This window comes from Macrobrachium nipponense, chromosome 14 (assembly GCF_015104395.2).
Source record: "Macrobrachium nipponense isolate FS-2020 chromosome 14, ASM1510439v2, whole genome shotgun sequence".
Lineage (NCBI taxonomy): Eukaryota > Metazoa > Arthropoda > Malacostraca > Decapoda > Palaemonidae > Macrobrachium > Macrobrachium nipponense.
In genome coordinates, this window is record NC_087207.1 from 27,405,196 (window position 1) to 27,418,146 (window position 12,951).

The 12,951-nt window shown below is 38.3% G+C and overlaps 1 protein-coding gene and 1 pseudogene across 2 annotated transcripts in view; both read right to left on the reverse strand.

Moving 5' to 3' along the window:
• LOC135226433 (hexokinase-1-like) overlaps positions 1-1,883 on the reverse strand; it is a 51,340-nt pseudogene extending 49,457 nt beyond the window's left edge.
• Positions 1,884-4,018: 2,135 nt separating this feature from the next.
• Positions 4,019-12,951, reverse strand: part of LOC135226434 (hexokinase-2-like) — a 30,897-nt gene continuing 21,964 nt past the window's right edge. For both annotated transcript variants that reach the window (XM_064265991.1, XM_064265990.1), the window contains exons 6-12: positions 11,575-11,757; positions 10,812-10,945; positions 9,429-9,541; positions 7,373-7,525; positions 6,430-6,569; positions 4,884-5,017; positions 4,019-4,336 (exon numbers count right to left, since the gene is read on the reverse strand). In XM_064265991.1, coding sequence (XP_064122061.1) covers positions 4,247-4,336; positions 4,884-5,017; positions 6,430-6,569; positions 7,373-7,525; positions 9,429-9,541; positions 10,812-10,945; positions 11,575-11,757 — 947 coding nt within the window. In that variant the 3' untranslated portion in view covers positions 4,019-4,246. The remainder of the gene's footprint in view (positions 4,337-4,883; positions 5,018-6,429; positions 6,570-7,372; positions 7,526-9,428; positions 9,542-10,811; positions 10,946-11,574; positions 11,758-12,951) is intronic.

Below are 12,951 nucleotides of genomic sequence, written 5' to 3' on the forward strand. Positions count from 1 at the left end.
TAGTAAAGGACTTTGAATTTAGAGCCTTATTTCCCTACGGCCAATAGGCCTACGGGAATACTTGTAATGTCCAGAGCTAACACTTTGCATCCAGAATAACTGACGTTAGTTGAATCTAGCTGCGTTCAAACTGATTTTAGTGCTGCCATCAAATAAGTTAATTGTAAGTCTCTTAGCTGTCTAAAGCTAGTATTTTCACTTGCACTTTTTTTAAGCACTCGCCTAAGAGAACTGTTCTGTTCGATTTGTACGGTGAAGGCTGTGCCCAGTGATTCAGGACATTTGACAAAAATCAACGTTACCTGTGAACTTCAGGCATTCTTTCCCCCCAACTCAAAACATCTAGCGCCTCAGTGGGGTGATCGGTATGGTCTTGGCCTGCCACCTCAGTGGCCGCGAATTCGATTCTCGGGCATTCCATTGAGGAGTGAGAGATGTGTATTTCTGGTGATAGAAGTTCACTCTCGACGTGGTTCGGAAGTCACGTAAATCCGTTGGTCCCGTTGCTGAATAACCACTGGTTCCGTGCAACGTCAAAACACCATACAAACAAACAACTCATAACATGACAAGCTGCAGGAAAACTTGGTATTGTTATAGGCCTTCCTATTTCTACAGAGATGAGGACATTTAATGTGAAAATTATTGCGAACTGTTTGCCTAATATCAGGAATGAAACAGAGAAACAGGTGATAAGATGTAGTAAAATATGTCTCAATGAAAAGTTTGATCAGTGGGTGCTCTGATGGTTTGGTCATGTTGGGATAATGTGAGATGCTAAACCGGTCATGCTGTGTATGATTTGAATATGTTGCAAGAATAGAGTAGGGGAGGGGGATGGAGTGAAGGACTAAGTGTTGGAATGAATTTGAGTTACTGTAAGAACAAGGAGTTGCTACCCATACGTACGAGTAAAAGCAACTCGTAACCAATAACTGGTATCGAGAGAGCATGAGAGATAATTGCATCCTTAGAAAATGGAGCAATTTAGTGTCATACAACGCAGCTATGAGGGCGGTTTCTTGTGGCCAGCAAAAAAGGACATTTCTCAGAATCTTCAAACCTCCTACTCATGGGTTATTTTCCAAAGTGAAATGTTAACCCTTCTGGCATGGAGGAGGAACGAGTGTTGATATCAACATTGCGTAAGCATTTACATGTTAGAAAGACTTTGGATTCCTCAGTCACCACCTATGATGGCCCTACTGCCAAATTTCTCTAAAACATGAGAAGGCGTTTGCTGTGTTTGACTGAGCTGGCTTTATGCCAGCACGGGCTCTTGCTCATGGGGCAGACCGTAACAAAGGAATACATAATTTTGAGACAAGATTTAACTAAACTCTAATCATTAAGGCAATCTTCATTTCCCTACAAAAAAACAATAATTCGCGAGGAAATACTTCATGATAATATATACATTTGCCTTTCTAGATATAGATGTATTCAGGCAAATGTATTTTTATTACCCAAAACAGGAGAACGTAACACTGGGCACTGTATATCAGACCACTTTCCCAAGAGCGGGACAATTGTGTTGGCAATAATACGAAAAGGTAAATCGTAACTGTGATTAGTATCACAAACCAGTCCCCTGAAAACACAGTCATAACAAAACATCGACGTTGTTGGCAAGAATCATAAAAGATACTTGCGGTTTTTATATGTAGTGATGCACTTACCTCGCAACAGAAATGGGATCCAACGCAGGCACTGTTAAGTCACGTTGGTATAACTAAGTGGTCGCAAGATGCTACTGCAATGAATATCAGTGCTTGAGTCTTATCACTTGCAATCACGTTGTGCTGCTGGCGCCAGGTGGTAGAGGTTTGTCTCACTTGGAGGTTTGTCCAAGTGAGACACCCTCCTCCCTCCCCTCCCTCCTCACGAGGCATATCTCAAAAATGGAAAGAATAGAAAACAAGTAAAAATGGGCTGAAGTTTTCACTTTTCAGCGCAATCGAGTATTTTGCCCATGAAACAGCCATAGTCCAGTTGTGGCCTATGTTGGTACTTATAATGCTGCCAGAAGTACGATTATGACTAACTTTAGCCTTAAAGAACATAAAAACTACTGGGCCTAGAGGGCTGCAGTTTGATATGTTTGATGATTGGAGGGTGGATGATCAACATACCAATATGCAGCCCTCTAGACTCAGTAGTGTTTAAGATCTGAGGGCAGGACGGACAGACAAAGCCGGCAGCGTTTACAATCATTGCCAGACACCACTTTATCGGTGGCCTCGGCATTATCCAATCAGATTATCAATGACTGCAAGATAACCTTAGTTCTGCAAAGATAACTGTCCCTGGGGGGGGAGGGGGGCTGGCATGAAAGCGAAGGAGGGTTAAGACGAGGCGAAATACCCAGGATGCGCCCCAGGGACCACAGATGCCCAAAACATTCAGTGACATGCGTTGGATGTCATTCACCTAAATTAGATCTGATTTATAAGAATTTAGCGGCAGAGAATAGAAATCAATTTGTTAGCATTATGGCACAAGACACTGCGGTGCTATTGTAGTTTTCAGTATACAATATACGTATGTAGTATATATTCGAGATGTTAAGAGTATATTGTGGGTATTACGTATAATAACATTTGTATCAGGTAAAGTGATCAGTGGATTCTATATATATATATATATATATATATATATATATATATATATATATATATATATATATATATATATATATATATATATATATATATATATATATATATATATATATATTATATATATATATATATTACAGGGTGCCCATAAGGAACCAGTACCATTCTGAGCAATAAATACTTGTAATGGTGCTGGTGACTTTATGGAAATCCTGTATATATATATATATATATATATATATATAATATATATATATATATATGTATAATATATATAGATAGATATATACATACATATATATATATATATATATATATATATATATATATATATATATATATATATACCTATATATATATCATATATATATATATCTATATATATATCTATATATATACCTATATATATACACACACATATATATATATATATATATACTATATATATAGCTATATATATATATATGCATCATTTATACTGGTCCTTTTTGTCTTCTTTCAGCTTTTTCCAGTCTTCATTTTACTTGCTAAAGTCTTTCATGAAAGATTTGTTACCTCATTTTTCCAGTTCCCAGTTTAGCATTTTTAAGTAACTCGTTCTTTCACCTTCTTTCTTTCTCTCACCATCAAATCACCTTCAGGAGGAATGTACAGGGTGTCCATAAAGTCCCAGTACCATTACAAGTAATTATTGCTCAGAATGGCACTGAGACTTTATGGACACTTTGTATATCTTGCGTGATATAAGTAGAAATCTTTTAATTTGCTCTCTTTACTTTTCTTTTGGATAGAAATTATTAATCTGATTTTCTTCTTCTTCTTCTGTTGAGTATGTCGCCAACAAAAGACAAGGCCAGACTATCTAAGCCTTTGCATTTTCCTATTCTTTACCTTTTTTTAGCTTTCTGTAAAAGAAAACTATCGTGCCGTCTTTGTCGGTCCGTCTGCAGTTTTTCTGTCCGTCCTCAGATCTTAGAAACTACAGAGTCTAGAGAGTTGCAAATTGGTATGTCGATCATCCAACCTCAAGTCATCAAACGTACCAAATTGCAGCTTTTTATCCTTAGTAGTTCTTATTTTATTAAAGGTTAAAGTTAGCTGTAATAGTGCTTCTTGCAACGATATGGGACAGGCCATCACTGAGCCGTAGTTAAAGTTTCGTGGGCCGCGGCTCATACAGCATTTTACCGAGACCACCGAAAGGTAGATGTATTCTCGGTGGCTTTGATTATACACTGTAGTGGCTGTACAGAAAACTCGATTGCGCATTTTTTACTTGTTTCATTTAATGATGAATGCATTGGCTCCACCACAAACGTACGCAAAAAGTAATCGTCTCTCTTTTTAAATCATAGTCAGGTTTTCGTTTGCATTACAAAGGACAAAAAAAAATGCTGATCATTAATTATTGCTTTTATTAAAGTACAGTACCAATTTTAGATTCGTATTACAGAAAGTAATACGGTGTGTTAATCACATAACAGATGCCGAACAGTTACCAAATCGCACGATACAAAAGTATAACAAATGACTGTCTTTAAAGGCTGCTGTACATAGCAAGTAAAGCTAAAATCTAAGAGGAACAATTAAAAAAGAACAACGATATGTTGACGAAGGCCGAGGACACCTCACGAGGCGCGTTTCCGTAGTCTCTCTGCGATGGAGGCAGCCAAAGCAGCTCCTTTGCCCGATCCATCGTGAGCCAGGCGGAGATCGAACTGTGGAAACACAAAATGTATGAGAGGAAACGGAATCTCTGGAAGTTCTATGTTTGCGTCGTTACTTTGGCGACTGTTTGGAGCGTTGGCGGGAAGGAAGACAGCAGGGGTCGCCTCTGATAACCGTTTTGAGCGTTGGAAAAACGTGTGAAGTTTCAAAGAATTATCTGAGGGAAGGAGGACGGTATGGGCATTCCAAAAGGTAAACATCGCTTGAAAAAAAAAAACGGTTTAAAATGGCTACCCCGTTTTTGGTTTTAAACTGAATATGGCCGTTGTTGAATAAGTTGTAAAAAAAACAAATCGATAAGCTGTGGAATTAAAATGCCAAAGTAGCCAAAATTATCGACTCTATTATGGATACTAAGACTAGCCCCTCCTTCCTAGCATCCAATTTCTAGACTAAAGTCTTATTCCTTCCTAGCATCCAATTTCTAGACTAAAGTCTTATTCCTTCCTAGCATCCAATTTCTAGATTAAAGCCTTCCCTTGGGAACAGAAATGGATAAAGATTGGTTAGCCACCTTTTGAAAACGCAATAACTTACCGATCTCCCTGGCGCTAACTCTGAAATCAATTTCTCCAGCAGAGGTTTGAATCTGGGATGACATCTGAAGAGGGAGCCATCAATCGCGACGGTGCAGTGGGGGCGTTCCATTCTCTTGAGGAGTAATCCGATCACTGTAAGATAATGAAAAATGTGCAGAAGCATTTTGCCGTTGTGTGAAATAAAGTACAGGCATCTAAGAAAGTACTGGCCTTACTATATGACCAGCCAGCTTCTGATAAAGCAATCAAATGGATCAGCTGATATCACTCTGGTGTTCCAATACTATTTCTTCCTTACACACTAAAGATACGTGTGATTTGAATTTGAAATAGCTATCATGATGCACTTGCAGACTATATTATGGTTTCGGAAATAGCCGCAGTAGCTAAATTCGTGTTTATCTCTACTCTGGGTATGGTTAGTGTAATGACCAAGGCACTGGCTATTTTGAGGTACAGATCATGCCCAGACGAGCAGCTGCATATCTCAGAGACTACCTATATCGCAGAACATGGAAATGAAAGTTTTAGTATACATCTCGGAAAAGGGTGGTTAAAAACTCTTTCAAAAACCGTGCATATTTCACTTTGCAGTAACTGCTAATATTGCAAGAATAAGTCTTCCTAGATCTCTGATTGATAGACTCTGTCAGCATGGGTTCCTGAGAATTAAGTTTAAAAGCTTTTGTAAACTTTAAGCCAGCCCTCTCTGATGTCGTGGAAAGCCCTCACATCACCAACCACTTCGCATATCTGCCTTGCGAAAGAGAGAGAGAGAGAGAGCAATCCAGGAATGAAGAGTTAAGCCCACGATCTCACTATGAAGCTATAATCTTGAACCAAGGCATGTACAGGAAGACCTGTTCAAGAAAGATGAACAAATGTCTGAATTGCTTCATAAAATGTTGGCGTTTCCACTATCTTGACAAGGAAAGGGAGATGGCTGTGGTTCAAGGTCGTAATATAAAATAATAATTTGCAATGAAACGAAACAGTTTACAAAAAACAATATCCATACGCCACTATTATTTAGCAAACTGATTCAAACAAACAGAACAGACTTAATATACCAGACACTTTATGATCTTCAGTAGTACTAACCTTGGAGTAAAAGATCTTTTGATAAACACCCATTCATATAAGTGAATTTGTTGACGTAGCAAATGGCCAGGGTGAACTATAATTACATGACTTAGTTTTTCCTACTTCATAAAGAACGTACACTGCATTGCTTATACGAAACAGATCTAAGAACTCTGGAATGGTAATCCACATCCCTTCTAAGTAAAGCATGGTACCTCAGGAATGGAGTGGTATATGAGATCTAGGCACAAAGCCAAGCACTGGGTACCATAGGGTCATTCAACGCTGTGTAGCTCAACAGAGTATGTGTATATGTGTGCGTATTTGGTCTCTTAAAACATTGTGCACCAGTGCAATTACCTGCTCCCTACCTCTGCCTCTTTCTGAATCTTTAAAAAAAAAAGTTGTATTACATTTTAACATCAAGAAGGAGTAAGAAAAGGACTTGGAAAAGGACTTACAAATTGAAACGAGGACGCATCCCCTGTAGGAGAGAATGCCAGCGATGTACTGTGCCACCAATAGGTCGTCCTCATCGAAGCTCAAATCTACGTTCTCAAGTACTTCTCGAGTCTTGTTCGCTAATCCTTTGAACGAATCCCTGCAGAGGAGAATGAAGCAGGTTGATTCAGTTATTTTCAAGATGCATGGAAGAAAAACAGGTCCCCCGTTAGTATCAAAGCACTGCACTGATCAGTAGCATTAAATAAATGAACGCCATTCAGTGCTGGAGACAGTGAGAAGAGGGAGTTCGAGTGGTGGGACAGCAAGATGGAGGAAAGGGAACGAGAATGGAGGCATAATACATTTGCTTTGTTTTAGGTTAATTTCTAGGACTTGAACATTATGTTCAAAATCGTTTGAAATGATTGTAATAAGAAGATACCAGCACAGCAGATATTTGAAATAACGCGTGATTGTGACAGATTCAAAGCATCCATACCAAGGAGAAAAATAGCGTATATTTAGTTATATTTTCATGGCGAACTGAATGTAGACAAATCCAGCCCAGTTATAGGCTTTGAATTGTATCAATAATACAACACTATTGTATGAATCTAGTTGTCTGAAACATTGTTTTAGAGATAAACAGTCTGTTACATTGTACTTAATCACACACACACACACATGACAAAAAGGTTAACTACAAGTCCTTGAGTTATTGGTACTTGCAGTCGGTGACTTGTTTCTAACTTATTTGTGACATGTAAGCAACGAGTTTCAAACGTGTGTTTATCAAGTTTCCCTGCAGTGTGAATGCACCTTTAATCTCTTAAGACTGGAAAATAAACAAAATAGACTGGATATTATTTTAAATACTTTGAGGATGGACACTGCACGGCAAGAAATGGCCCCATAAAAGTCGTCACAATAACACGGGTGCTTTTTTATTTCTTTACTTACTCTTCTATATCCGAGACGTTCGTAGTGGTTATGGAACCGTGAGTTTGTAGCTTTCCGAGGGATTTGGCGCAGAAGAGCCCATCCTTCGCTAGAGTTAAGAGGACCTCACGAAACAAGTCGCCCAAGTATTTCCCAGCGAAGTATTTTTCGAACCTGTTTTGGGGTAAATTGGCGAGAATGAACTTATGTAACCTGACTGAAAGAGTCGTTCTTGTTCCTAAGAATAATGTTTTGAGAGCACCTCTTTGCAGGTCATTGTGAAATTTTGCTTACTGATGACTAATAGGCGTGGCATTACAAACGCATCTTTTGGCTACATATGAAAAGTAACAGAGAGCGTTTCCCCCTCTTTGTACAGCCATGGGTGATCAGTCACTTGTTTGAATCGTTGGCAACTGTTACCTTTACAGCACATATGCTGTTCTTTATCCAGAACACATGGCTTTTGTTGCAGTGCCTGCAGCATTGCAGGTCCTGCTGTTCCTGTGCGCTGTGGTGTGTGTGTTTGTGTGTGTGTGTATGTGCTGTGCATGGCCTCACCATGTCCTAAGACAGCAAGGAAGGTGCTGACGCTTCAAAAAGAACTAGAAATCAAGAGAAAATAGGTAACAATTGTTGTTATGGCATAATCACAAAATAAAGTTGCCATCCCGGATGGGTATACAGCACTGCACACTCAACATTGCCTGATATGTGAGAGAAGAAAATGGGTTTGCTTTTTTTGTGTACAGTGTATTTTAAAGGGTTATACTGTGCTGTAATAGTTAATGGGTGTACGCAATATAGGAAAAAGAAAGTGATACTGTTTTCAGAAGTATACCTACCATGTTGCGAGCTGCACACAAGAGAAAAGGACTTTGTTGTTTTTCAAAATGTATTTTTTGTTACAAATAGGGGATCATAAGCTTAGATTCACATTGAACCGTGCATTTGACGTCTAGGCCAGTCCCTTACGAAGCTCCTGATTGGCTGTTGATAAGCCAATCACAGGGCTGAAAACTCTCAGTTTCTCTCGAGAGTTCACATAGGCAGGGTGTATGTTCCACCTCACCTGAGGGATACGTCTTTCAGGAGAGAGGAAATATACATCCTGCCTATGTGAACTCTCTCGAGAGACTGAGAGTTTCCAGCCCTGTGATTGGCTTATCAACAGCCAACCAGGAGCGTCGTAAGGGACTAGCCTAGACATCAGATGCACGGTTGACGTGAATCTACTATAGGTAATTGCTTCTTGCATCAAGTTTTCAGTCAAAAGTGTGATAGTTCTTGCTTATTAGCAAAGTGAGTGTTTACACTTATGAAGTATTGACATAGAGTTTTTTTTAACCTTATCCAGATTTTGACTTAATCTGACATAGCCACGGCTCTTTTAATCTGGATATTATTATTAATCGAGAGATTAATAATAATTAATGATAATTATATTTAGGTAGAAGACCCTCTTTCAAGCATGTTCCATTGAAGGAGAATACTGCTTCAGCTGCATTTATTTAAACAGAAGTTCTTTTCTATTCTTCTTAACACGGCTTTTTCAATGTTATTTAGGTCGCCAACCTAAATGATATTGAAAAAGTCTTGATAAGAAGATTGAAAAAGAACTTCTATTTAAATAAATGGAACTGAAGCAGCAATCTCCTTCAATATAATAATAATAATAATAATAATAATAATAATAATAATAATAATAATAATAATAAAATCCGAGTGGGTCTTTCTTGTGGGGACGGGGTAAGTAGGGGATCGGGAGTGTAGGGGAGACAATGACACATCCACCCTCCTCCTGCAAACCTGTTTGTCCACCACGGGTGGGTATGGGATCAAGAGCGTAGGAGAGACATGACACATCCACCTTCCTCCTGCAAATCCGTTTGGGGTAGGTAGGGGAGAGAATGACACATCCACCCTACTCCTGCAAACCCGTTTGTCCACCCCGGTTGGGGCCAGGGTAGGTAGGGGATCAGTAGGGTAGCGGAGACACGACGGCCAGCGCGGGGTTCCAGCGCAGTGTAGACGCGCCATCAAGCTGGTACAGTAATAATAATAATAATAAACTTACGTGTATGAATGAACAAGTAGTGACTGGTCATCCACAGCTCTGTCCCATTTTGTTTTGATGAAGTCCAGGACACCATTGTCTCCAAAGGCTCCCCATTCGATGTCGACAATCATCTGGAACAGAGGAAGAGGAACAGACTCACTGACCATCCTAATCTCGGTGGTTAATTATTCCTGTTTAAAGGAACAAGATAAAAATGCTTTCTCTTTCACACAGATTTAATATTTTTCAGAGCATTTGTGCAATTGGAACTACCCTAATACTATCCAACTTTTACCTAATACAATTCAACTTGTATTTTAATGTTTTACTTGCATTTGTATACTTATTTACTGAATTGTTAATTTATCTGTCTTTCTGATAACTAATTTCTTATTGTCTTTCCCATTACCTTCTGTTAAGTATTTCGAATGAACACCATAATCTCTGGAAGTTTGAATAATAATAATAATATCAAAACTGACTTTATTGTTAACATGGAGAGTAGCATAGAAGCTACTTTTTCTGTGATGACTCAGTTTGCAGCTTCCTAAGACATAGTTCACATATGACCTGGAATAATGGAAAATGATTCCAGATTCCGGACTCAAGGACTCAAATTAGCCAATTCATCACATACAGTAAATGAATGTCACTCATTTGAGTATTTATGTAGTAATTGATAATGCATAAAAGGTATGGATATAAACAGAGAAGACAACTTGACGCAGTTTTGTCAATATACATCTGATTTATTATCATCTAACTGAGATATCGTTATTCATAATCAGATGTAGTTTACTGAGATATTGTCATTTATAATAAGATAGTAGTTTGCAAAAAAAAAAAAAGTATATTTTAATAGCACTTTCACAGAGTTTGCAAAAACAAAGTTAATATTTTAATAGCACTTTCACAGCTTGCATAAAAAAAGTTGTATTTTAATAGCACTTTCACATTTGTTTGCCAAAAAAGTTATATTTTAATGGCACTTTCAACTTTGTTAAGGCTATACCACAACTAGCATACGAACTATTGAAATCTATACTTTACCTCTTCCTTGCGAATCCATCATAGAATCGAAAGCATGTAAAAGATTGAAAGAAACAAGAGATATTGTTTAAAAAAAAATCACCTCACTGGTGTCTGATTGTTCATCGTACGGCTTCAATTTGAGTTCATATAAACTATTATTTAACGTTGGGGGAAATTACTTGACTTTGTAAAAAATGATGCTTCAACTTGAATAACAAAACGCGGCAGTGAGCGTTAATGTTAATTTGACAGCAGAAGAATAGATGCTGATTAAAACGCGTATTTGGTGGCTAATGTAACGAACAACTATAATAAGCCTGAGCCAAAGACGAGACTTGTTATCACAAAGGAAAGTTGGAAATGGCCTACCTCGTCTTCCAAGTGCTTGCCCTGCCATTTCTCGATGTTCTTGACTTTCTCGATGTAGCATCCGTTGCATCCGGTGCCCAAAATCATCCCCAGGGCGCATCGCTTGTCCAGGTATGCTCCTTGCACCAGAGTACCTGCAATGAAGAATAGGGCTTATTAAAACGTAATTGGATCTTCCGAGGAAAGGCATAAAGGAAAGGTGTTTTGACGTTGCATGGAACCAGCGGTTATTCAGCAACGGGACCAACGGCTTTACGTGACTTCCGAACCACGTCGAGAGTGAACTTTTATCACCAGAAATACACATATATGAACCCTCAATGGAAGGCCCGAGAATCACGCCACGAGGAGCTAGGGATTGGTATTGATCTGATTCAGTGTAATCGGAAGTCCAGTGGATGAATATAATTAACCGGAATTTTTTTTTAGTTCATAGTTCATTTTGGAATATATATATGTATATATATATATATATATATATATATATATATATATATATATATATATATTATATACATATAAAGTACTTGTGCCCTTGAAGCATTTTCACGTAGCACAGCAAATCCAAATCAAAGCATTTTTAGCCGAATAACGTTAACATAGATATTTCGTTCGTGAGACTAACGTAAGCCTAGGGTTTTTGCCTCTCTCTCTCTCTCTCTCTCTCTCTCTCTCTCTCTCTCTCTCTCTCTCTCTCTCTCTTCCACACACCACAGCCTATTCTTGAAGGATGTGAAATGGGAAGAAGAAGCTGCTGGCTTACCTGTCGTGTCATTAAGAATGGCAGTAACTGTGACGTCGAGGTCACCCCTCCGCTTGATGGCCTCGTTCAGCATCCGAACTGCGTCTTTGCCCACCGCCCCCGAGCAGTTGAAGGACTTCGTCCAGGATACTAGGATTCCTATGTCGAGGCTCTTCTGTGTCATTGGGAAGGAAAAGGTGAAGCCTAGGGGTAAGAGAGAGGATAAATATTCAGTCATCTTTGAGGTCAATTAGTTAGAGTCCTTAGTATTTAAATGGACTAGTTGTTTGAAGTTTGGAGCTTCTAATATAGTTCAAATCGGAAATAAGTCGATGTACCTACATTTCAATCATCGAAGGTTAATCAGTTGCCCCTTAGTATTTAAAAAGACCTGTTATTTGAAGCTTGGGCTTCTAAATATATAGTTCAAATCGGAAATAAATCGATTTGCCAATTTCAGTCATCGTAGGTTAATTAATTACTCCCTAGTATCTAAAAAGACCTGTTATTTGAAGATTTGGCTTCTATATATATATTATAATATATATATGATATATATATATATATATATATATATAGATATATCTATATATATTAATAGTATAGTTCAGATCGGAGAGAAGTCGATGTACCGATCATACACATCCTCTGCTAATAAAAACAAATTGTCGTATCATATATAACATAAAATAGCCGTTAGCTCTGATTTGATTTTACAATACTTCCTCATTCAAGTTCCTTCTCTCTGTCATTCAGAAACTAAAAATAAAACGTATGAAGAAAATTCTTGTGATCAGACAACAAACCAACTCTCAAATATTAAGCCTGAAAATAACCGGTAACTAATTAACTTTAGGAGGAATGGAATATAGTTGTCTAGGCCAAAGGCAAAAGCGCTCGGACCTATGAGGTCATTCAGGGCTGGAAGGGGTACTGAAATTAAAAGGTTTGAAAGGCGTAACAGGAGGAAAACCTCAAAGCAGTTGCACTATGAAACCATTGTTAGGAGATGGTGGATAGCAAGATGGAAAAGAGATAATATGAATGGAGGAACAGTAAAAGGAATGAAAGGGGTTGCAGCTAGGGGCCGAAGGGACGCTGCAAAGAACCTTTAGTAATGCCCTCAGGGGGGTATGAGCTGAAAAGTAGTTTATAAGAAGGATACGAGTGATAAATGCCTGTCGTTGAAGCTTCAGCGTAAAGTGGTCGACTTAGAAGCAGCTATGGCTAAACAGACATTCGCGAATATAGAAATGGAAAGGAAACGAGGAAATTCATTGAAATCATTCATGCAAACTAGAATCAGACTTAGATTTTCTACATTCCAAAGGCTATTTGCAGTACTAAGAAATTTGACTACTATGATGCACGATTTCTTCTGGTGTGTGGCAGTCTGTC